This window comes from Podarcis cretensis, assembly GCF_951804945.1.
Source record: "Podarcis cretensis genome assembly, chromosome: 13".
NCBI classification, from domain to species: Eukaryota; Metazoa; Chordata; class Lepidosauria; order Squamata; family Lacertidae; genus Podarcis; species Podarcis cretensis.
The window spans coordinates 16670122-16695423 of NC_137182.1; the positions used below are offsets into that span (position 1 = coordinate 16670122).

Below are 25302 nucleotides of genomic sequence, written 5' to 3' on the forward strand. Positions count from 1 at the left end.
AGGAGCCCAGAGCCCCTCTGCCTGGTGCTTTTTCCACTCAGCACCTGAGGCAGTTATTTAAACATAAACAAAGCAGCAATGACTTCGCATAATTTAGGGCTGCATCTGCAGATCCTGGGCTTGATTTTTCAGAAGCTCTGAGTCTCATGTGGCAATTGCTAGATCTGTACTTTATATAACATGTACCTGGCCAAGAAGCGAGGTTCATTGTGATTTATTGTACCGTGGTACCTCGGGTTAAGAACTTAATTCGTTCTGGAGCTCCGTTCTTAACCCGAAACAGTTCTTAACCTGAGGTACCACCTTAGCTAGTGGGGCCTCCAGCTGCCGCCGCACAATTTCTGTTCTCATCCTGAGGTAAAGTTCTTAACCCAAGGTACTATTTCTGGGTTAGCGGAGTCTGTAACCTGAAGTGTCTGTAACCTGAAGCATGTGTAACCCGAGGTACCACTGTACAGCTGTAGTAGTGCTGTGATTGGTGGCATGAGAGCTAGGACATATACCAGATTACTCAGACTATCAGCTTCTTTCTTTCTTTCTTTCGCAAATTTTCTGGCTAAAGGCTGATAAGGTGGACCACAAGCTTAACATGAGTCAACAGTGTGATGCAGCAGCAGAAAAAAAAGGCAAATGGTATTCTAGGCTGCATCAACAGAAGTAATAGTACAGTGGTACCTTGGGTTACAAACACTTTGGGTTTCAAACTCCACTAACCCGGAAGTAATACCTCGGGTTACTAACTTTGCCCCAGGATGAGAACGGAAATCACGTGCCGGCGGCAGGCTCCATTAGCAAAAGTGCACCTCAGGTTAAGAATGGTTTCAGGTTAAGAACAGACCTCTGGAACGAATTAAGATAGCAATAGCAGCACTCTATTAATGCCTTGGTCAGACCACACCTGGAATACTGTGTCCCATTCTGGGTGCCACAATTTAAGCAGGTTGTTGACAAGCTGAAACGTGTGCGGAGGAGGTCAGCTAGGATGATCAAGGGTCTAGAAGCTAAGCCTTATGAGGAATGGTTAAAGGAGCTGGGTATGTTTAGCCTGGAAAAGAGGAGACTGAGAGGAGATACAATAGCCATCTTCAAATATATCAAGGGCTGTCACGTGGAAGATGGAGCAAGCTTGTTTCCCCCTGCTTTGGAACCAATGGCTTTAAGCTAAGGGGATTTCGACTAAACATCAGGAAGAGCTTTCTAAGAGTAAATGCTTTTTGACAGTGGAAAGGTCTCCCTCGAAAGGTTGTGGACTCTCCTTCTTCGGAGGTTTTTCAGCAGAGGTTGGATGGCCACCTGTCATGGATGCTTGAGCTGAGATTCCTGCACAGAAAGGAATAATAATAATAATAATAATAATAATAATTTATTTATTTATTATTTATACCCCGCCCATCTGGCTGGGTTTCCCCAGTCACTCTGGGCCACTTCCAACAAAGATTAAAAATACATTAAAATGTCACACATTAAAAACTTCCCTGAACAGGGCTGCCTTCAGATGTCTTCTAAAAGTCAGATAGTTGTTTATTTCCTTGACATCTGATTGGAGGGCGCTCCACTACTGAGAAGGCCCATTAAAAACTTCCCTGAACAGGGCTGCCTTCAGATGTCTTCTAAATGTCAGGTAGTTGCTTATCTCTTTGACATCTGGTGGGAGGGCATTCCACAGGGTAGGCACCACCACCGAGAAGGTCCTCTGCCTGGTTCCCTGTAATCTCACTTCTCGCAGTGAGGGAACCACCAAAAAGCCCTCAGAGCTGGACCTCAGTGTCCAGGCTGATCGCTGGGGGTGGAGACGCTCTTTCAGGTATACTGGGCCAAGGCCGTTTAGGGCTTTAAAGGTCAGCACCAACACTTTGAATTGTGCTCGGAAACGTACTGGGAGCCAATGTAGGTCTTTCAAGACCGGTGTTATGTGGTCTCGGCGGCCGCCCCCAGTCACCAGTCTGGCTGCCGCATTCTGGATTAGTTGTAGTTTCCGAGTCACCTTCAAAGGTAGCCCCACGTAGAGCACATTGCAGTAGTCCAAGCGGGTGATAACTAGAGCATGCACCACTCTGGCGAGACAGTCTGCGGGCAGGTAGGGTCTCAGCCTGCGTACCTTGGGGTCCCTTCCAACTCTATGATTCTGTGATTCTAAGCTTGTGTAAGTGTGTGAGAGAGGCAGAGATAGACAGAGGAGTCCCATATTACAGCTTCTTCTGAGACTGACATCTCTCCAGTTCCCAGGAGGGGTGATGCTAGCATGGAAAAGGTCAGGGGGAGGAAGGCAGTAGACGAATGTGGCATACAAAGGTGTCGTCCTGTACGTATGGTCTGCAGTCAGCATGGGAAGTAAGGCTCACACTTCTCTTTATTCAAAACTGGGGTTCTCAAACTGTGGTCTATAGACCACCAGTGGTCTGCAGACTTCATTCAGGTGGCCTGCGGCAGGTCTGTGGATTTCTGGTTGAATATTCCACCACATGGAATATTCACATAGCTGTCAACGTTTCCCTTTTTTAAAGGGAAATTCCCTTATTCCGAATAGGATTCCTCGCAAGAAAAGGGAAAAGTTGACAGCTATGAATATTTATGGTGATTTTTAGTTTCATGGCTGCTTTTAAATTGTAACACAATAAGATACAATCTATGAGGAATAAAAGAAGCCGTTAAAGACATCACAGAAAATCGTGCGACATCTAGCACAGTTCGTCACAGCTGCTAAAACAGGCTGAAAAATCATGATGTGGTCCACCGAGAACCCTCACCCATGTTCAAGGGATCTGTGGGAGAGGGTGGAGACGTTTAATAACCCCTGACTGAAAAGCATTTCTAATCTTCTTAATATTTTTAAATCTCTAAGCCGTACACAATATCTTTTAAAAATGATAACAGCATCATTAAAAACAAAAATACAACCTGAAGCCAATAAAACCATGGGATGAAAGCATCTAAAAACAAATGCCTGGTTAGCCCACCATATATTTTATGTAATGAGTTATAATCTGAAAGAAATAAATAATAAACTAAACTAAACTGCGTCACTTAGCAGCCTTCTGCATTGCATTGTTTTCAAGAAGGCAATTTCACACACTGCTTCCTGACTGCATCTGGAGACACTGCTTTGAAGAACCTGATGGATCTAACAGGACGAGCCATTAGCGTTGTTCCCTTATTCATGTTCCCTGCTGCACTTTTGAGGGCACTCTGTTCTTGGCCTCTTCTCTTTTTGGAAGAGAGCTTGAGGCACCCTGCGTCCTCAGTCACATCACAGATTTTCATATTGCTTTGGGTTCACCCGTTTTGCTCCCTGTCAGGCTGCGGATGACTCATAGATCATTTCTGCTGTGCACACTTGCTCTCTTGTCTTGCGGCAGATCAGTGCCCAAGTTAATCTTGTCCTCTGTGTTGTGGAAATTAATGCCAAGGGTTTGCATGTACAATATATGTCAGGATGTGAGGCTCTCCTGGCTTGCAGTTCAGAGCCATTTTTAGATCGTAATCTGCTTGCGAAGCGCCAAATTGTCTATTTTTGCTTGTGCAGCTACATAAGGCACCATGCATGTGGATAACCTGTGATAATTTGTCAGGTCCCAAATGCCTGACTTGTGGGCAGTGTTAGAAACTCTGATATACATTGGTACGTCGGGTTATATATGCTTCAGGTTACATACGCTTTGGGTTACAGACTCCGCTAACCCAAAAAAAGTACCTCGGGTTAAGAACTTTGCTTCAGAATGAGACCAGAAATCGTGCTCCGGCGGCACGGCGGCAGCAGGAGGCCCCATTAGCTAAAGTGGTAGTAAAGGTTAAAAATAGTTTCAGGTTAAGAACAGACCTCCAGAACAAATTAAGTTCTTAAACTGAGGTACCACTGTAGAAAGATGTGATAGATGTCTTAATCAAAACCACTATCTGGGCAGGTTGGGCAATATGCTCTTCAACCAGGCCTTGGCTGATTAATATTCTACAGCCTTTAAAACGTGTTTGTGGGAGGAGAGGTTGTTTTGTTCCGTTGTTTCTGTTTTAACTATTTATTTGTGCTTTTGTCTTGTATTTTTGTCTTGTGAACCACCCTGGGATCTTTTGATGAAGAGTGGTATATAAATCTGAATAATAATAATAAGTAGTAGTAAGGTAAAGGGACCCCTGACCATTAGGTCCAGTCGTGACCGACTCTGGGGTTGCAGCGCTCATCTCGCTTTATTGGCCGAGGGAGCCGGCGTACAGCTTCCGGGTCATGTGGCCAGCATGACTAAGCCGCTTCTGGCCAACCAGAGCAGCGCACGGAAACACCGTTTACCTTCCCACCGGAGCGGTACCTATTTATCTACTTGCACTTTGACGTGCTTTCGAACTGCTAGGTTGGCAGGAGCAGGGACCGAGCAACGGGAGCTCACCCCGTCGCGGGGATTTGAGCCGCGACCTTCTGATAGGCAAGTCCTAGGCTCAGTGGTTTAACCCACAGCGCCACCCGCGTCCCATATGGTGTGTTTAGACTGAGACAAATCCCAAGTCCCAAGGTTGGAGATAACCCAATTGGAAGCCACACCTTGGTTTTCGAATGGTTTCATGAGTTGAAGGGTCTCCTGGAATGGATTAAGTTCGAGAACCAAGGTACCGCTGTACTAGTATTCTGAATGCCAAGCAAGTTATAAGCAGCTGATTTGCCTTTCCTGTTCCCTCCAGCTAATTAAAATGTGGACCTTAGAGAGCAAAGCCATCTTGTATACATGTCCTATAATGTCTTGCTGCTCTGACCTTTCCTTGTGTCTTCTCTGATTCCCTCACAGACTATGCAAGCTGCGAGATGTCCCACGGACGAACTCTCCTTAAGCAACTGTGCGGTGGTCAACGAAAAGGACTTTCAGTCTGGCTTGTAAGTTTTGGTGGTTATTATCCTCACACATTAATGGAGAATTTGCCTTTTCTTGCGGTGACTGGGGGGAAATAATTTATAGGAACCTACTGTTTCCTAGAGCCTTTAGTAGCTCATCTCCAGAGTATTGCAGGATGTTGTCTGGGCTGGTTGGGCAATATATTGCTCCCAGGTTCCGATCCCCTAAAGGTGGAATGTTGCCAAAAAACAGTCATTCAAATGTTGTTGTTTTAGATTGCTTCTCTTACTAGAATAGAAGGCACTTCATGAATTAATGACATAAATGTAAAACAATTACCTGCTCCAAGCAATAAACCAATAAAAAATACAGCCTGAGCCTCGTAAAAGTGGAACACTCATAACCTGCCAGCCACAGGGCATAGTAAAAAGCTTTCAGGTGCAAATGTGTGTTTATGTTTCCTGAAAGTGAACAATTAGGCATTTGCAGTTTCATTAGTCTAAAGGTCCACCGCTCAGAATGACTCAAATCTCTTCTAGTGGAGATTTGAGGTGGCCCCTTTTGTTAGGAATGATTCTGCTTTGCAGAAGGCAACGCCACACCAAAAACATTCCCTGAGAGACATACGGCACCTCTAACCCAGTTATAGCTGCCTGTTTGATGTGAGAATGTGACTTGGAGGCACAGAGGATGCTTGGACACAACACTGCAAGTTTCATGAGTCTCGCCCCCTCCCAGACCTCTGTCCTTTATTGTCTAATGTTGTAAACAAAATCTTCTCTTTTCCCCTTATGGGGTGTCCAAGAGCCCATACAGAGTCCTTACGTGGGTTCCCTATTGGTAGGAGAAAATAACAGAGGCCAACCAGAGAATATTGAGAAGCAAAACAGCTAGTAAGCCTGATCTTTATTGATCTGTTGTAACAGGGTGCTCCCCTCACACACAGGAAAGGAGGAGGACCCAGAACCCGAGGTGTGCCTGCCCTTATATAGACATTTTAAATTCTCTGCCCTGGAGCTCAAGACCACCCCATCATACCTACGTCACAGAAAAGGTGGATTGCAACAGAAATTTGAATGTTGTTTTTCCTGTCTACCAGGTTATCTGATAATGCCTTATCTGATTGCCTTTCCTGGTAGTCTGTCACCCTTTGAGATGGTGATTTCCCATTTCCTGAGACAATGGGAAGGCTCCCTGACCCCCTCCCTCCTTGCAGAGAAAACATGTGGTCAGTTTGGGAGTCAATACGGTTTCAGGTTGGTCTTCTGTGCTGATCTATGTACGTGCTTGGTTGGTACATTTATGAACATATATATATATAGGGACGTGGGTGGTGCTGTGGGTTAAACCACAGAGCCTAGGAGTTGCTGATCAGAAGGTCGGCGGTTTGAATCCCCGCAACGGGGTGAGCTCCCGTTGCTCGGTCCCTGCTCCTGCCAACCAAGCAGTTCAAAAGCACGTCAAAGTGCAAGTAGATAAATAGGTACCGCTCCAGCGGGAAGGTAAACGGCGTTTCCGTGCGCTGCTCTGGTTGGCCAGAAGCGGCTTAGTCATGCTGGCCACATGACTCGGAAGCTGTACGCCAACTCCCTCGGCCAATAAAGCGAGATGAGTGCCACAACCCCAGAATCGGCCACGACTGGACTTAATGGTCAGGGGTCCCTTTACCTTTACCTATTATATATATAAGACCTTAAATTTTATTATTGCACTAAGAAGAAGGAGTGTGATGGGCATCAGCAGTTCCCCCCCATGGGGGGGGGGGTGGTAGTAAAACACGGAAGGTGAGAGCTAGCTAATTTCTCACCTTAAAATGAGAAGAATTGTGTCTGCACCTTTTGTCTCGTACCTCGGGTTCTACAACAGCTAGAGACGCCTTTGTTTTTTAAAATGAAAGCTGGGAATCTAGGAGTTACGTTTCACACACCCCGGGGGGGGGGACTGTCCTCCCTCGCCCCACTGTGGGTGCTCAGCACCAACTCCTCCTTCTGCGGCGACAGCGAGGTATCAGCTGGGACCTCGTAACATTGCCGATTGTGCAACCATGTATGTTCATCACTGCTGAGAAATGCATATCGTTCTCCATCACAGTCTCATTTGTAGCGACTACATGGATGGTTTTTCTTCAGCACCTGTCACATTTGGGCTTAGAAAAGCCTGTGTGGAGGGAGCGTGGTGGCAGAAAAGATGAGGACGCTCCCATGGTAACCGGTGTAAGGGATGGGAAACTCTGCTTTCTCTGTACATTAGTGACAGAACACTGTTTATGGCACTCTTCCTTATGAGTCAGTGGAGACGTGTGTATGTACATTTGTGCCTTCCTTTGAGTTCCCAGGTTTTCTCTGCAACCGTAAAGGCTGACATTCACATTTCATTTATACTGCAGACCAACGCTGGTAAAATCCCTGAAACAGATATTTGCCCTGCAGAAAACTACCTGCTCAGGCACTCCCTAAAGCTGAAACCTGTGTGGATTGGATACAGATTATGGGCTCAGCCACGATTCCACTTGTCCTGCGATTTCCAGTCACGGGTCCTGGATCCGAGACTTTTTAATCTTTTTTTGTCCTGCCGCTTTCCCCAGGAAAACCCGCTGCTTACTACTGAATCGAGGAAAAGATATTGATCAGGTTTTCTGCAGATAGATGTTTGTCCTGATTCAGCAGTAACCAGCAGGTTTAACCGTGGAAAAGCGGTGGAACAAGAAAAAAGAAACCCTCTCAGATCTGTGAAAAGAAATCACAAGAGATGTGCTCATGAGTTTGTTGCATTTTGTTCCCATTGAAATCGGTGGGGCTTAAGTTAGTCACGACTAACTTTTCTGAAGGATTTTAATAGAGTCACCATGCAGATAGTTTGGATCCCAGCCTTGTAAGCTATATGGAATTCCCTTATTCTTTCCTGAATGTGCATATCCTTGAGGGAAGAACTGTATAATGTGATAGGAATTTTATGGTCTTAGATATATGGCAACGTTCATAACCACACGTACATGTGATAGGAATTTTATGGTCTTAGATATATGGCAACGTTCATAACCACACGTACATAGATCAGCACAGGAAAGCCAACCTGGAACCATTTTGATTCCTAAACTGAGCAAATGTTTCTTTGCATGGTCAAAATGCAAAAGCCTCCCCATTGTCTCTTCCTTCACAAATCCTGTCTTAATCTGTGTTTGAATAAGGGTGTGAGCCTTATCATTACAAAAGACTGCCCAGGCTACCCAAGAAATCCAATCAAGTAACCTGTCAGACAGGAAATAAACAAAGCGACAGGAGAAAACAACATGCAAATGTTCTGTTTTAGATCCGCCTTATCTGAGGGGTGGTCTTAGGTTACACCGCTTCTGTGATGAATGCATAATGTTTCTGGGGGTGGTCTTGATCTACAGGATAGGAATTTCAAAAGTCTTTATAAGCCCTTGCACAGCAATTTTGGGGGTCCTCTTCCTCTCCTGCGGGTGAGGGGAGCACCCTGTTGCAACAGATCAATAAAGATCAAGCTTACTAGCTGCTTTGCTTCTCAATATTCTCTGGTTGGCCTCTGTTATTTTCTCCTACCAATAGGGAACCTATGTAAGGACTCTATATGGGCTCTTGGATACCCCATAAGGGAAAAGGGCATTATTTTTATTTACAACAGTAGCAGGAAGCTGCCCTGTCCTCCTGGGCTGTACACCGTCACTTGTTCTGCTGCTAGATCTGATGGGAAGAGCCCTTCCCATGTGGGATTGCTCTTTTATCAAGGGCAAGGCGGCCAGAACGGACACCGGTTGCTCTTCTTGACAGCCAGAATCTGCACGAGAAAAGCTATATAACTGTGACTTGAAGAACATGTTCTCTGTGTTGGGATGCTTCCAAGGAAGCGGGGGCATTTGGCAGGAATATTGTAACAATCTGAGGGTCTTTTGGGCCAAGGGAAACTGCTTTATACTGAATCAGACTGTCGGCCGAGCCAGCTCGATACTGACTGACTACATTCTGCCGTGCTGAAGAAGGTTTTCACGAAACAGTGGGTATATCCAGAATCACTGTTCACTATGTCTTCTTGCGGACCACTTCGGCAGCATTGGACATCATAAAAACAAAGTTTTAAGGCTTGTTTACATCAGATAAGAATCTGATGAACTATCTGATGACCTATTGCTTCTTTTAGAGACTTGCATAGTCTACAAAGACTTTCAGAGACTTACAAGACCTATGTTAAATTGGCTCTATGTTTATTTCATATATTTCATATATTTCATATTGTTCAATGTTTCGTATAGATTATATAAAGAGTTTATATTGATATTGCATTGTTGTACTTGGTCATCGTGTCGCCTTGGATATTACTTATCAGGGTTTTAGGCAGTGTTCTCTCCCAGCCCTACCTGGGAGATGCCAAAGATTGAGGCTGGAACTTTCTGCACGGGATGTAGCAATCCTTGTCCATTTCTCTTCCCCCTTCAGGCATGTAGTTGTGAAGACGTCCCCGAACCACAAATACATTTTTACGCTAAGAACTTATTCCTCCGTTGTCCCAGGCAGCATCGCCTTCAGTTTACCACAGGTATGTTTTTGACTGTTTATTGCTTGATTGGCCAAGAGTGAAATGGAACTTCATACTAAAAGCTATGGCTGTGTGTTGTTTTTTTAACCCACAAAAATGCAAAACCTGCGTATTAAAGTTGGCTTCCCAGGGACATCTGGTCAGTCACTGTTGGGGAGTCAGAGTGTTGGACTTCGAAGCACCTTTTGGTCTGATGTGGCAAGGAAGAAGAAGAGTATGGATTTGATATCCCGCTTTATCACTACCCGAAGGAGTCTCAAAGCGGCTAACATTCTCCTTTCCCTTCCTCCCCCATAACAAACACTCTGTGAGGTGAGTGGGGCTGAGAGACTTCAGAGAAGTGTGACTAGCCCAAGGTCACCCAGCAGCTGCATGTGGAGGAGCGGGGAATCGAACCTGGTTCACCAGGTTACTAGTCCACCGCTCTTAACCACTACACCACGCTGCGGAAATCAAGATTGTTTAAGAGTAGAGAGGCATCCTTCCTCAGAAAGGATGGCTGCTGTCATGTGATGCATCCCATCAGTCAGCTGCTCCGAGACCATATAACACCGGTCCTGAAAGACCCACATTGTCTCCCAGTATGTTTCTGAGTACAATTCAAAGTGTTGGTGCTGACCTTGAAAGCCCTAAATGGCCTCGGCCAGTATACCTGAAGGAGCGTCTCCACCCCCATTGTTCAACCCAGACACTGAGGTCCAGCTCTGAGGGCCTTCTGGCGGTTCCCTCATTGCGAGAAGTGAGGTTACAGGGAACCAGGCAGAGGGCCTTCTCAGTAGTGGAGCGCCCTCCCATCAGATGTCAAGGAAATAAACAACTATCTGACTTTTAGAAGACATCTGAAGGCAGCCCTGTTTAGGAAAGTTTTTAATGTTTGATCTTTTATCGTGTTATTAGTATTCTGTTGGGAGCTGCCCAGAGTGGGCAGGGTATTTATTATTATTATTATTATTATTATTATTATTATTATTATTATGGCCTGCTGCTTGGATCCCCTGCCATGGCTTCAGCCCTCTTAAGCACAAGCAATGTGGAACAGAGGGTTATAGCTTCCCTGGGAAAGCAGTGCTGCTGCTAAATAATCTCCCAGTGATCTGGTACAGTACTTACAAATCTCCACGCAGAAGAAATCTGTCAAATGTAGCACCAGCATCTCTGGATTTTTAGCAGCAACACTTTGCAGTGTGTGATTAATCTCCTTGGCTTCCCTGAACCCCCTGTAGTGTCAGCAAACACTTTGAACCTGTGAATCAAGTGCAGCCTAGCTTGGGGAGTGAGCTGCTGGATGCAATTCTTCCTTTCCTCTTTCAACAAAACAGCAAAGGGGGAATAGCCTACAGGGCTGTGAATTGCAAAAGAGGATTTTCTCTCTGTTTTTTTCTTTTTTTTTAATTCAACAACTATGTAAGGGTGCTTGCTTGGGAGACCAGCCTGCAAATCTTTGTTTCTGTCTCTGACTCATCTGGAGGTGTTATGGAAAACCTCTGCTCCCTTGCCTTGAGAAGTGGGGAAGATATAGATAACTCTGCAGAACCACGGTGAGGAGATCATGTTCCTAATCAAAAGGCTTAGATGGGTCAGGCTAAATAGCAATCTGAATAAAACTACTAAGTTTCTAATACAGCTAGGCATTTTGTAAAAAATTAAAAGTGAGATCCTGTTCACAAGCTTATGCCTGTAATCAAAGTAATCAACAGAGAGGAAGAAAAAACCTGGAGAGGAATCTAAAAATATAGATTGCATTGGCAAGTGCTAACTGAAACAAGTAGGTTTGAGACACCTTCTTAAAGTGGGTGGCATTGAACAGATGGGATCTCCCCATTTCAAATGTAGGGAGCTGCTGGCAGAAATGCACACAGTTCAGAAACGAAAGTGGAAATTTCTGGTTCATAAAGCAGGAATGCAGAATTCGAGGCGAGAACAAGTTGAAAGATAAGGACATAGTTCACTTTAAAGTTAATTAGCAGTGCTCTGACTATGCAAAAGCCTTTGACTGTGTCGACCATGGCAAACTATGGCAAGTTCTTAAAGAAATGGGAGTGCCTGATCACCTCATCTGTCTCCTGAGAAATCTCTATGTGGGACAAGAAGCTACAGTTAGAACTGGATATGGAACAACTGACTGGTTCAAAATTGGGAAAGGAGTACGACAAGGCTGCATTTTGTCTCCCTGCTTATTTAACTTATATGCAGAATTCATCATGCGAAAGGCTGGGCTGGATGAATCCCTAGCCGGAATTAAGATTGCCGGAAGAAATATCAACAACCTCAGATATGCAGATGACACAACCTTGATGGCAGAAAGTGAGGAGGAATTAAAGAACCTTTTATTGAGGGTGAAAGAGGAGAGTGCAAAATATAGTCTGAAGCTCAACATCAAAAAAACGAAGATCATGGCTACTGGTCCCATCACATCCTGGCAAATAGAAGGGGAAGAAATGGAGGCAGTGAGAGATTTTACTTTCTTGGGCTCCATGATCACTGCAGATGGTGACAGCAGCCATGAAATTAAAAGACGCCTGCTTCTTGGGAGAAGGGCAATGACAGGCCTAGACAGCATCTTGAGAAGTAGAGACATCACCTTGCCAACAAAGGTCCGTATAGTTAAAGCTATGGTTTTCCCAGTAGTGATGTATGGAAGTGAGCGCTGGACCATAAAGAAGGCTGATCGCTGAAGAATGGATGCTTTTGAATTATGGTGCTGGAGGAGACTCTTGAGAGTCCCATGGACTGCAAGAAGATCAAACCTCTCCATTCTGAAGGAAATCAGCCCTGAGTGCTCACTGGAAGGACAGATTGTGAAGCTGAGGCTCCAGTACTTTGGCCACCTCATGAGAAGAGAAGACTCCCTGGAGAAGACCCTGATGTTGGGAAAGATGGAGGGCACAAGGAGAAGGGGACGACAGAGGACAAGATGGTTGGATAGTGTTTTCGAGGTTACCAGCATGAGTCTGACCAAGCTGCGGGGGGCAGTGGAGGACAGGAGTGCCTGGCGTTCTCTGGTCCATGGGGTCACGAAGAGTCGGACACGACTAAACGACTAAACAACAACAAAACAGAATGAAGAGAAGACTCCCTGGAAAAGACCCTGATGTTGGGAAAGATGGAGGGCACAAGGAGAACAGAGGATGAGATGGTTGGACAGTGTTCTCGAAGCTACGAGTTTGACCAAGCTGTGGGAGGCAATGGAAGACAGGAGTGCCTGGCGTGCTCTGGTCCATGGGGTCACGAAGAGTCGGACATGACTAAGCCACTAAACGACTAAACAACAATAAACAGAATATGATAGGGGTTCAGTGGTCAGTGCAACAATGGAGTAGCATAATCCATGCTATGGATTTGCAAACCTAGTTGAACAAATGTGGCTACGAAATCGCTTGAGACCTACTTGCTTGCTTGGCATTGCTCTCTTCCTCAGCAGGCTAGAGATGATGATGATGATGATGATGATGATAATTTATTATTTATACCCCGCACATCTGGGCTGGGCTTCCCCAGCCACTCTGGGCGGCTTTCAACAAAATATTAAAATACAGTAATGCATCAAACATTAAAAACTTCCCTAAACAGGGCTGCCTTCAGAAGGTAGGGGACCTGCATATAATACCTAGCTTTTATACAGCACTTTAGCGTATTCAAAACACATCACATTATCTTTTTGTTTGTCCAAACAACAACCTTGTATGGTAGGCCAGTAGTGTCAACCCCCCCCCCCCGTTGCATGTAGGGTGGGGCATTTGGGAGATGGTTGTCAAAGTAAAGAGACAGTGACTTCTTGACATTAGCTCAAACTTTTAACCACTATGCTGTCTGGACTCTCATATAGGCTATAGTCACGTGAGTGTCATGAAGTCTTATTGAGGATATGACTTACAGCATGCTTGCGAAAAATTGCATATCCTTCTCCCCCACTTTGAAATTTTGTTTTTAGTTGTGACGAAGAGATTTTTTTCCCTAGCTCCTATCCATCTATCTATATCTATATCTATATCTATATCTATATCTATATACAGTGGTACCTCGGGTTACATACGCTTCAGGTTACAGACTTCTCTAACCCAGAAATAGTGCTTCAGGTTAAGAACTTTGCTTCTGGATGAGAACAGAAATTGTGCTCCGGCAGTGCGGCGGCAGCAGGAGGCCCCATTAGCTAAAGTGGTGCTTCAGGTTAAGAACAGTTTCAGGTTAAGAACGGACCTCCGGAACGAAAGACTTCCGGGTTGGCGCCATCGCTGAATGGCGGACTCCCTCCGAGCTCCGGAGGGAGTCTTCTCGGCAGGGGCTGGGTTCTACCGCGCCGGCGACGCGGGGACCCTCAAAAACCATGGGCGCTGAAACCCATGGGCATGGTGACTCGGCGGGCACCGTTTGCGCCCCCCCGACCACGCGAAGGAGCCTTTTTAAAGGCTGCGGAGCGGGTGACAGGGGTGGTGGTGGTGCTGTGAGTCCTCCGCTTCCCCTGCTGAGCGAAGCCGCATGCCATTTGGCGGAGAGCGCTGACTTCTTCCATTGAAAATCTGGACTTAAAAGAATAACCCGTGAGTAATTGGAACTTGGATTAAAAAGGGGAATAAATTTTTTCTTAAATCCGGAGTGAGCGGGGGAGGTATAAAAAGGAAGTCAACCTCCCCCCTGTTGTAGAGGAGCTAAAGCAAAAGACCTGACAACTAAGATCGAGTGCAACCTTTTTTTTTTCTGATAAAGATATTAATTTCGCGATGGAAAATGATAAGCTGGGCTGGAGGAGAAGAGTGGAATGTGAATTAAAATATAACCCCCCCCCCCCGGAAGCCCCGGGAGCGATCCGTGAGAGCGCCTGGAGAGGAGAAATAGAGGTTTTGACAGCTGTCAAAGGAGCTGCCAAAACTGAAGAACAAAAAGAGAACTTTGTTACGAGGACTTTGCTGGTTACATTTGTTATAAATTGGATATAAATTGTTTAAAACAAGGAATAATAAGTTACTTTGACTGGTGGGTGAGATCGGGAATGAAACTGAGTTACTATAATCCCTCTAGAGGAGCTGTGGGTTATTACAAGTATTGCTGGTATGGAATTTGAATCGGACTTTTTATCTCCTGGGAAACTGCAGAAGTGGAACACTATTTTGTCTACAGAGGTCTACACACTAAAGGAGACAATAGATTCATCTATTGAAGAATGGAAGGGACTTGACGTAATGTTTTGTTCCTGAATAACAAAGCCTCTGTAGAGGAATTACAAGCTTTTTGGAATTAGAACATTTGTGCAGGAGAGCAGGGGGGGAAAAGAAAAAAAAAAAAAAAAGAGGAGAAGAGAGAACAACAAGAACAACAAGAAAAACAAGAACTGGACAAAGTTGGAAGATAGGCCCCTTCTTAGATTGGACATTTGAAATTAAAGATGATTAAAAGATGGTAAAGACTATTAAAAAGACGGCAAAGCGAACTGGTGAAGGATTATGGCTTAGATGTGGGAGCTCCAAGAGACAGTGGATATTGATGGACATTGGGAACGCAACCGGGAAAGGGGGGAGGGAAATTTGGAATCCAAAGGGTGTTAAATTATATTTTATTCTTTTTTTAATTCTTTTATGTTAATCTGTATCTTATATTAAAGAGGGGAACTCGTGGAAGGGAACAGGTCGATTTTAGGGGATGGGAAAATATCTTTTAAATTGGGTTAATGATAATAATTTTAAAATTTGGGGTAAGAATTTGTTGAATTTATTTGAAAGAATTGGAATATAAGAGGGGGTGGGGAGGGGGAAGTCCTGGAAAGATGATATTGAAAATAAGGTCTTAAATTTGGATGTTTTTCTTTTTTTGTTACATTTGAAAATTTTTAATAAAAATTAAAAAAGAACGGACCTCCGGAACGAATTAAGTATGTAAACAGGGGTACCACTGTATCTATCTATCTATATATATATATACATCTATATATCTATATCTATATCTATACCTATATCTAATCTATCTATCTATATATGTCTCTCTATATGTCTATATATATGTATATCTATATCTATCTATATCTTTTTGTTCTCTTTCAGAGAAAATGGGCTGGACTTTCCATCGGGCAAGATATTGATGGTAAGTGTTTCCTGTAAATTTGTTTATGGTACAGTCGTACCTTGGAAGTTGAACGGAATCCATTCTGGAAGTCCGTTCAACTTCTGAAACATTCGAAAACAAAAGCACGGCTTCCAATTGGCTGCAGGAAGCTCCTGCAGCCAATTGGAAGCCGCGGAAGCGCCGTCGGACATTTGGCTTCCCAAAGAACATTCAAAAACTAGAACAGTCACTTCCAGTTTTCGATCGTCCGGGAGCCAGAACGTTCGACTCCCAATGCATTTGGTATAGCTGTATATAGCTTTGTTTTTCTAAAGGTATTTGTATCAGTAGATTGCATTGAGTCAAAAGTAACTAACTTTTCTTGCTCAAATCATTTCTATATTTTGTTTATGAAAGTGGCTTATAGCCTTGTTGCTGTTATTTTGGGATACCTGATAACAGCTAAATCAAAGGCAATACATAAAATAAATAAATGATAGCCACCTGATGCTAGCATGTGCTGAGTGAAACAAAAAGTCTTTAGGGTTTGTTTGTTTTTAAGAAAAAACCAGATTAAATCCCCTTTAGTTGTGCATTTCAAATACAGACAGCAGTTAAAGGGGAAAAAGGATGCAATGTTGTCAAAACAGAATCTGTGGTTTTGAAATGAACAATGAAAACAAGGCAGAATGAAACAAAAAAACCAATGGATCAATACATTTAAAAGTTATTGACATGAATGGCAATCTTGTATCCATTTAAATGGGTGCGAGCCCCATTGAATTAAATAGGATTTCTGAGTAAAGGTGCGTAAGATTGTACTGAAAAGCACCAAATGTGGAAAGGATTGGACAATTAAGAAAGATAAATACATAATGGAATAATATGACCATATGAACAGGATAAGTAAGTTGAGCAGAGCAACTAAAAGGTGAAATAAAAGGTTGAAGATGAGACCAAGATTAAACCAACTAGTAAAGAATTAAAATAATCCAAATAAGAAAAAACTAGGGGCAAACTGAACAATGAGCCAAATGAATTTGAAAGAGAAGTCCAAATCTCAGATTAAGCAGTGGGTAACTACAGACTTATGGGACGCAGGTGGCGCTGTGGGTTAAAGCCTCAGCGCCTAGGACTTGCCAATCGAAAGGTCGGCGGTTCGAATCCCTGCGGCGGGGTGCGCTCCCGCTGCTCGGTCCCAGCGCCTGCCAACCTAGCAGTTCGAAAGCACCTCCGGGTGCAAGTAGATAAATAGGGACCGCTTACCAGCGGGAAGGTAAACGGCGTTTCCGTGTGCGGCTCTGGCTCGCCAGAGCAGCGATGTCACGCTGGCCACGTGACCCGGAAGTGTCTCCGGACAGCGCTGCCCCTGGCCTCTTAAGTGAGATGGGCGCACAACCCCAGAGTCTGTCAAGACTGGCCCGTACGGGCAGGGGTACCTTTACCTTTAACTACAGACTTTACCAACAGAAGAAATATTCGAAGCAAAAGAAGGAGAAAAACCAAAACACCTAAATTATGAGGCGATGATGGTGAAGCAACAACAGATGAACCAGTAATGGGGGGGGGGAGAGGAAGGGAAATCCAGTATTACCTTAAGTTTGAGCTATCAACCCAGAAGAAAGGGAAAAGACGCAGAGAGATCAGAAATTGAAAAATATAACTGAATGTTGTCGGTGTAAAAAAAGATAACTTCAAAGGAGCAAATAAGAAGACCAAGAGGATGACGTTATAAAAAATATATCAGTAAAGGACTGTGTGCAGAAATGCATGCAAAGTGTTTTTGGATAGGAATAAGCATGGAACATCTGCTCAGAGCAATGTATACGCCTTATTCACTCTGTAGGTGCTTAGTTCTAGTGCTGTGAAGCCATGTAACTTGTCCATGCCGTGAAATAGTTGAATTTATTATCTTCCTACATGCTGAACTGCGCCCCAGCTTTGTGCATATTCCTACAGAAAAACATAAATGTGTGGTGCTGCCCTGGAGACAGTTGTCAAACCTTCCCCCCTCTCCTGCCCTTTATCTTCTAAAACAGGGGTCGGCAACCTAAGGTCCGTGGGCCGGATGCAGCCCAATTGCCCTCTCTTTAAAAAAAAAAATTAAAAAAATTATTAGGAATTTGAACAAAACATATTATCTTAAAACATATCAGTCTTAATTCCCCCCATCCCCCCATAAAAGGATCCACTCCACTCCCCCCCGACTTCCCTCAGCTCCAGTCTCTGGTTTCTCTACAGATGCTATTCTCTGCATGTTACAAAATTGTATAAATCCTTAATTTATCTGACTGGTTATTGTCAATAGAAAGTTTGTGAGTGTTTATTCAAAGCCTGCCAAGGGGTCCAGTTCACTTTGTTGCTTCTTTAAGTACTTTGTAAAAGGTTCCCATTCATCTTTAAAGTCACAGTTATTCTTGTCCCGTATTTTATGTGTCAATTTCGCCAATTCTGCGTACTCCATCAGTTTCTCTTGCCATAGTTCTTTAGTCAGGGTTTCCTCATTCTTCCATCCTTGTGCTATTAAGACTCTCGCCGCCGTTGTCGCATACATGAAGATATTTTTCAGCTTCCTTGGCAGGTCTTTTCCTACAATCCCTAACAGAAATGCTTCAGGTTTCTTAACAAATGTTAGATGGAACATTTTCTTCAATTCATTGTATATCATTTCCCAAAACTTTTAAATTTCATTACAATCCCACCAATAGCCTTCTCAATCCGGCCCGCAGACGGTCCGGGAATCAGTGTGTTTTTACATGAGCAGAATGTGTCCTTTTATTTAAAATCCATCTCTGGGTTATTTGTGGGGCATAGGAATTCGTTCATTTTTATCTTCAAAATATAGTCCGGCCCACCACATGGTCTGAGGGACAGTGGACCACGGCTGAAAAAGGTTTCTGACCCCTGTTCTTAAAGGTGCACTGTTAATAGAGATATCACTGTGTGCTGTCCAAGGTGCTGGAAAAACAAGTTAATGGAAACCTAGGTTGCAGTTGGTATAATTCTGGGGATGGGCAGGGGATATAAATAGGATGGTAAAGAAGCAGGAAGCTGTGGCTATCCCCTGTATTGTGCAGTAAAAGTACATTTGTACATTGCCCAGCAATATGAAACTAAGAGCACTACTGGGCATTGTGTACTGGTGTTTTAGACAAAGCTGTGCTGTCATTAATGATGCCTTAAAGCGGTAATAACATAAGCTGCATCTTTGGCGTGGCTCTTAATTCTCATTCGCTCTGAAAATGAGAGCACAGAGGCCCCAATTGGCATTGTGATGCATCTCCAATAATTGGAACTTGTAACGAGAAACGGAAGATCGGTCCCAACTTGCAATGTTTATCTTTTTTGCTAAGAGCAGGAGAAGGCCGGGGAACAACTCACACAGGCGTAATGACTGTATTCTCTTATTCTCTTTCCACTTAGAGGTTTCTTTCTGGAGGTTTGTGCCAGGAAGCAAATTCCCTGAAGCCAGCATAGAAACTGGCCCCTACAAATTGGATGCTTACAACATGTGTGCATTATGGAGGTGGCATTATGCTTCTGAGGGCTGAAGCATATATCAAGTAGATGCATGAATGTCAAATTCTTGTTTCTCTCACCCTTCAGGGTCCCCAATCAACAGGAACCAGGGTTCCTCTTTTTTCTTCTCTAGCGGAGGCAACCAGGGCTCCCGTCTGCTTTATTTTGTTGTCACAATATTATGGGGGAAATTGCAAAAATTAGATGGACTTAAAAACAAAACCCAAAATGGATTGACAATGAGACTAGTTAATTTCGTCTCTGAAACAGCCTGACTTCATGGTTTTCACTCTCTTAATAGTCACCAACCATAAAATCTAATTCGAAGTTAATGGCTTTTGGCACTTTTGAAAACTATATATAACCCCAGTTGCTCATTATGCTTTGATTTCTGCTTACTTCAGAAATTTTGCTCCTTGTTCCTTCCCTAATGGAGGCACCAGAGCTTCTGCTTGGCTCAAGGAGCACCCAGAATATCAAGGAGAGTTTCCTGCTCATTATTATCATTATTCTCATTTCTATACCACTTTATATTTTAAAGACAAAATCTCAAAGCACTTTTCAGCACATTAAAAAATCAAATAAAACAATATAAATAAAACATTACTGTACTGAATAAAGTCAAATACAGTTGTACCTCGGAAGTCGAATGGAATCCGTTGCAGAAGTCCGTTCAACTTCCAAAACGTTTGGAAAGCAATCGGCAGCTTCTGATTGGGTGCAGGAAGCTCCTGCAGCCAATCGGAACCCACGGAACCTGCGTTGGACATTCGGGTTGCAAAGAACATTCGCAAACTGGAACTCTCACTTCTGGGTTTGCGGTGTTCGGGAGCCAAAACGTTCGACTCGCAAGGCGTTCGACTTCCGAGGTACGACTGCATAAAATATACATTCAAAGCAACATAATTAACAGGTAACTTAAAATACCGTATTTTTCGCCCTATAGGACGCACCTTTTCCCCTCCAAAAATGAAGGGGAAACGTGTGTGCGTCCTATGGGGCGAATGCAGGCTTTTGCTGAAGCCTGGAGAGCGAGAGGGGTTGGTGCGCACTGACCCCTCTCACTCTCCAGGCTTCAGGAAGCTCTGTGCAACCCTCGGGAGACCGGCCCTGAGGGTTGCGCAGAGCTGCCTGCAGTCCCGGGCTAAGCGCAGCTCTGCGCGGCCATCGGGAGCCGGGCGCGAACCGCAAACCTTGATTTTTTAATGTGCTGAAAAGTGCTTTTGAAATCTTAAAGATTTCAAAATAAAACATTACTGAAGGAAGTCGAGTATAAAATGCACATTTAAAACATCACAATTAACAAGAGAATGAAATATTATTGTAAGCATTGAACGTACGTACTGCTGTTGCTGCCAATTCTGCCAATGGTGGTTTATGGTGGGTGACAGTTGTGGAAGTTCAGGCTTGATGACCTGGGTGTGCACTAAGAGTCAACCAAGATACTCTTGGTTCATTTTTATAGCCTCCAAGGAGGCCTCACCATACTGTACAGCACAAGGTCATAAAATAGCTGATAATCACATTAAAATGGCACTGCCATTATTCATCATTTCCATTTCTTTGGTTAAGTGTTTGTTGATTTAAGCATTTGTTGAAGACCCTTTTTATGTTCTTTGGGGACGTGGCTCTTGAGGGGATGTTGGCGAATGACCTGAACTGAGATCCTTCAGCACTCCGTTGATGTCTGTGCTTTCCCTGCCTCCCACACAGTTTCCGTGTATAACTTTGATAAGACCAAGCAGTGCGTCGGCACGATGACTATTGAGATAGACTTCCTGCAGAAGAAGAGCATCGACTCCAACCCGTATGATTCTGACAAAATGGCGGCCGAGTTCATCCAGCAGTTCAACAACCAGGCGTTCACAGTGGGGCAGCAGGTTTGTGGTCTTTATATGCGATTCTCACTTAGCATTGAAACCATTTTTCCCTTCTGAGGACTCGATTACTCCAATCTTGCAAATCGCCAACCGCAGTTCACTAGAAAGCGAATCTTTGCAAAGTTGCACACTCTTTCTTCTAGACAGCAAATGATAAAAAGAGTTGTTTGTAGGTGGCTGGCCAGTACATTTTTTGTAGACGGGACCCTTTTGAGGATTTATTTGAAAAGAAGGGATTTTTTTTATGACCAGCGTTAGACAAGGCTCTTTTTTTTTAGAAGCCCATTCAAGGAGTTCTTGACCCAGGATAATGAGCTTGTATATTCAGGCAGAGTTTCTGCAACCACAAAGGAGAAAAAAGAACCATGAAAGCTGAAATTCTGAGTTGCATTAAAAAAAGAAGAATCTTTAGGTTCTGCACTAGTACACTTGAGGCTGGAGAGAGCATATGCTTTTCATATGGTTTTATGGCGCTCCCCCCCTCCCAAAAGCCCTACAACTGGCCAGCATTCTGTGGTCATTTATTTCTCCCTCTTGGGTTTTTTAACCAAAAATGTTACTAAAGATTTTTGGCCTTCCACGAGTCTGGTGCCTCTAGTTTGTGGTTGGTGCCATTTAGACTGCAGAAAGATCCATATTTGAAGAATGAGTTTTCTGTTAGTATATAGGAGGAGAATATATGTGTGAAGGAGGCCAAAGCCTAGGCTTGACAAAAGACCCAAGGATCTTGGAGTCTTATCAGAGCCTCCTGGATAGTCTATTGACATGCTCATTCATTTCATTGCATTCTCTTTTACACTCTAAGAGCATTATTTTTTTAAATCTGAAGTACAAAGTCTACAAGATTTGGTTCAAAACCTTCTGCTTATTTTCTAAGAAGCCAAAGCACCAGATTTACTACCCAAGAAAATGCATTTTTGTACCCAGGCAAAGTTTCAGATTGAAAGAAGTATCTCCTCAAATCAATTTATTATTCCCCTTCCCACACAGAGAGCATCCCCTCAAATCAATTTATTACTCCCATTCCCACACAGAGAGAGTACAGAGGATCAGAATTGTCAAAAAATGTGGGCAGCATCCACCAGCTGCCAAACTGACAAAATATTTATTCAGTCTCTGCCCCACCTCATTCCAGCCATATGGGACAAATACAGTCGTACCTTGGAAGTCAAACAGAATCTGTTCCGGAAATCCATTTAACGTCCAAAATGTTTGGAAACCAAAGCACAGCTTCTGATTGGCTGCAGGAAGCTCCTGCAGCCAATTGGAAGCCCCACCAGCTTCCAAAAATAGTTTGCAAACCAGAACAGTCACTTCTGGGTTTGCGCTGTTTGGGAGCCAAAACGTTTGAGAACTAAGCTGTTTGAAAACCAAGGTATGACTGTAACAATAACGTGAGAAAAAAAAGTGAAAAGAGGATGACATATACATACATATAGGCATTGAAGGGACACGTCTTACAGAAGTGCTGCTTGATATTCACAGTTGGACTTGGTCAGACTTGTGAGAGGAAAAGTGCCTTGGTCTGGTGAAAGAGCCCATGGGGCAAACAGAGCCAGGAGTTTCAGAACCATGGATAGCTCCAATTAGCAACTTGCTCCAGCAAAGGCTAGAGGTGCAACTGAAGCCTTTTGAGCTTCTGGGTCCAATCTACCTTGCCTAGGCTCCATTCCCTTTGTGAAAACTGCATTCCTTGAAAGGGCTGGCCTGCAGGGAGACATTGCCTCTCCTCGCTGTGCTGTTGGACCGGTGTGATGGCTTAGGAGGGAGGGACCCAAATAAATCTCGCACTGGAGCTTCATTTGTTTGTTGGCTGCCACTCTAGCCACGAAAATGCAGGCAAGTGTTTCAGTAACCTTATTTTCCTTCACTTTGTTTGCACAGCTTGTGTTTAGCTTCAACGACAAGCTTTTTGGCCTCTTGGTCAAGGACATTGAAGCCATGGATCCTAGTATCCTTAAAGGAGAGCCGGCCACAGGGAAAAAACAGAAGGTAAGAACTGGATCTCCCTTTCTGAGGTACCTCATTGTAAATTACAATGATTGGAAACGGAATATGTGAAGAGAGTCCACTAATCCTTAGGCAATGCCCTGATTGTGGACTTTCTGAGAGCACCTTGTTACTCAGTGCTGGACCAACTGTGTCCTTGGCCGTATCTTAGCAAGGAGGTTCATCTTGGGTACAGTGATACAGAAATGCTGATCTGCTTATTTACACATGCGTTTCCCATCTTAATTAGTGGGGAACAAGCATCTGATTAATATCGCCTTTTCATTCTACAAAATATACAAGCAAAGTCCCAACCCTGGGCTGTCAGGCTAGAATGATTCCATAATCTCACCCCCGCCAAGATAATCCTACTTAACAACCAAAACAATCCTTTTAAAAAAAAGAGGAAGAGAGAGGAAATGGGGGGCAGAAGATAATGGAAGACTGCTATACCAAGAGTTTAAAAAATGGAGTATGACTCGCCAGAAGCTTCTAGGAATTAATCTGAAATCCTCCCAAATGTGTCAGGAATATCCTTCTGCCAAAATGGGGAACATGCTGGTTTGAATCAGCTTTTAATTAACCAGGGTTCGTGCCAATTCCACCCTCCCTGCCCTGGAGATCTGTGTTATTTCATAAAGAGGTAAATCTCTTTTACATCTTTGTTTTTGTCGTGCCCACTTTTATATATGGTGCCAGCACCCCACTGATATGAGCGAAACAGCGTTGTAGCTCTTTCTTTACCTGCCTTCTGTTCTGGCAGCTGATTTCCTTTCCGGAGCCCTGAAGTCCAGGTCCTTTCCCCTGTTTTTGCAGCTTTGAGATGGGGGCGGATCGTCACGAATAGGTCTTCTTTGACCATATGCCGCTAGGAATCTTGTTGAAGCTGCGCTGGGATGACTTCATCTCATGCCGCCTGCTGCTTTCTGCTGCTATAGAGCTTGTCTTAATATAAAAATGGCCCTTTCTTTCCATTCTGAGGCTCTCTGGGGAACACAATGTGTGTCTGTTACTACTTTTCAAGGCTTCTAATTGCGGTTTTCGTTCATTCAGATCGAAGTTGGTCTTGTCGTTGGCAACAGCCAGGTTGCGTTTGAAAAGGCCGAGAGCTCTTCCCTCACTCTCATTGGTAAGTGTGACCCTGGGGCAACAGTTGTGCATTCCAAGTAGTCTGTTGTCTTCCTTATTGGCAAGTCCACAAAAATTACCACAGCAGTATTTACTCGCCTGTCTGCCCGTGCGTCCTTATCTACGTGACTGTCAAACATAGACCTGGGCTTTTCTTTCAAGTTGCATCTTCCCTCCCCTTTTAATTTTTAGCTAGTTTATACAGTGGTACCTTGGTCCTCAAACCCGTTCCGGAAGTCCGTTCCAAAACCAAAGCATTCCAATGCCAACCAGGGCGTGCTTTCCGATAGAAAGTAATGCAAAACGGATTAATCCGTTCCAGACTTTTAAAAACAACCCCTAAAACTGTTGGCTATTTGCAGTTTAGTTGCGCTGCAGAAAGCTTGCTGGGGAGACCACGCATTACAAGGAACTCAAAAATAACTTTAACAAGGTTTTAATAACAAAAACAAAAACTCCTTTTACACTAAATAGATCAACAAGCATGACCCAACCACCAGCCCATCCCCCAGGGTACTGAGAGAGCTAGGTGCTGCTCTTTATATACTATACCCAATTGCTGACTCAGCTTAATTAACATAACTTAGCAGCACCTGCTATACTATTTCACAGCTGTAAAACTGGGTCTCGTTATTTGCTCTGGCCCTTAAAGAAATACACATCTTGTGGAACAATAATGAACCTTCACATTTAAAGAGACCATTCAACAAAAACAGCAATTTAACATGAATTTTACTATCTAACAAGACCTTTGATCCATAAAATGAAAGCTATAATCAATGTAATAATAATAATAATAATAATAATAATAATAATAATAATAATTTTTATTTATACCCCGCCCTCCCCAGCCAAGGCCGGGCTCAGAGCGGCTTACAAGCAATAATAAAAACAAATTGAATGATTACAACTTAAAAACAAAATTAAAATACAACATTAAAATATGGAAACATTAAAATATTAAAATGTAGCCTCATCGCAGGAGGAGAAGGAAAGGAAAAAAGAAAGAAAGGGAGGGAGGGAATCAAATTGGCTCCAAGCCAAAGGCCAGGCGGAACAACTCTGTCTTACAGGCCCTGCGGAAAGAAATCAGATCCTGCAGGGCTCTGGTCTCATGAGGCAGAGCGTTCCACCAGGCCAGAGCCAGAGTTGAAAAGGCCCTGGCTCTGGTTGAAGCCAATCTAACGTCCTTAGGGCCTGGGACCACTAGGGTGTTGCTATTTATGGACCTTGAGGCTCTCTGTGGGGCATACCGGGAGAGGCGGACCCGTAGGTACAAGGGACCTAGGCCGTGAAGGGCTTTAAAGGTCAAAAGCAGCACCTTAAACCTGACCCTGTACTCCACCGGGAGCCAGTGCAGTTTGAAAAGCACTGGGTGAATA

General features: G+C 43.9%; 2 protein-coding genes across 6 annotated transcripts in view; one reads left to right on the forward strand and one right to left on the reverse strand.

Annotated features, from left to right (window-relative positions):
• The window catches only part of NSF (N-ethylmaleimide sensitive factor, vesicle fusing ATPase), a 105226-nt gene that overhangs the window by 17661 nt on the left and 62263 nt on the right, over window positions 1–25302 (forward strand). For all 5 annotated transcript variants that reach the window (XM_079949538.1, XM_079949539.1, XM_079949540.1 and 2 more), the window contains exons 2-7: window positions 4773–4858; window positions 9272–9371; window positions 15404–15443; window positions 20637–20803; window positions 22688–22795; window positions 23846–23921. In XM_079949538.1, the coding sequence (XP_079805664.1) occupies window positions 4773–4858; window positions 9272–9371; window positions 15404–15443; window positions 20637–20803; window positions 22688–22795; window positions 23846–23921 (577 nt within the window). The remainder of the gene's footprint in view (window positions 1–4772; window positions 4859–9271; window positions 9372–15403; window positions 15444–20636; window positions 20804–22687; window positions 22796–23845; window positions 23922–25302) is intronic.
• Window positions 1–25302, reverse strand: part of WNT3 (Wnt family member 3) — a 146930-nt gene that overhangs the window by 10381 nt on the left and 111247 nt on the right. The window lies entirely within an intron of this gene.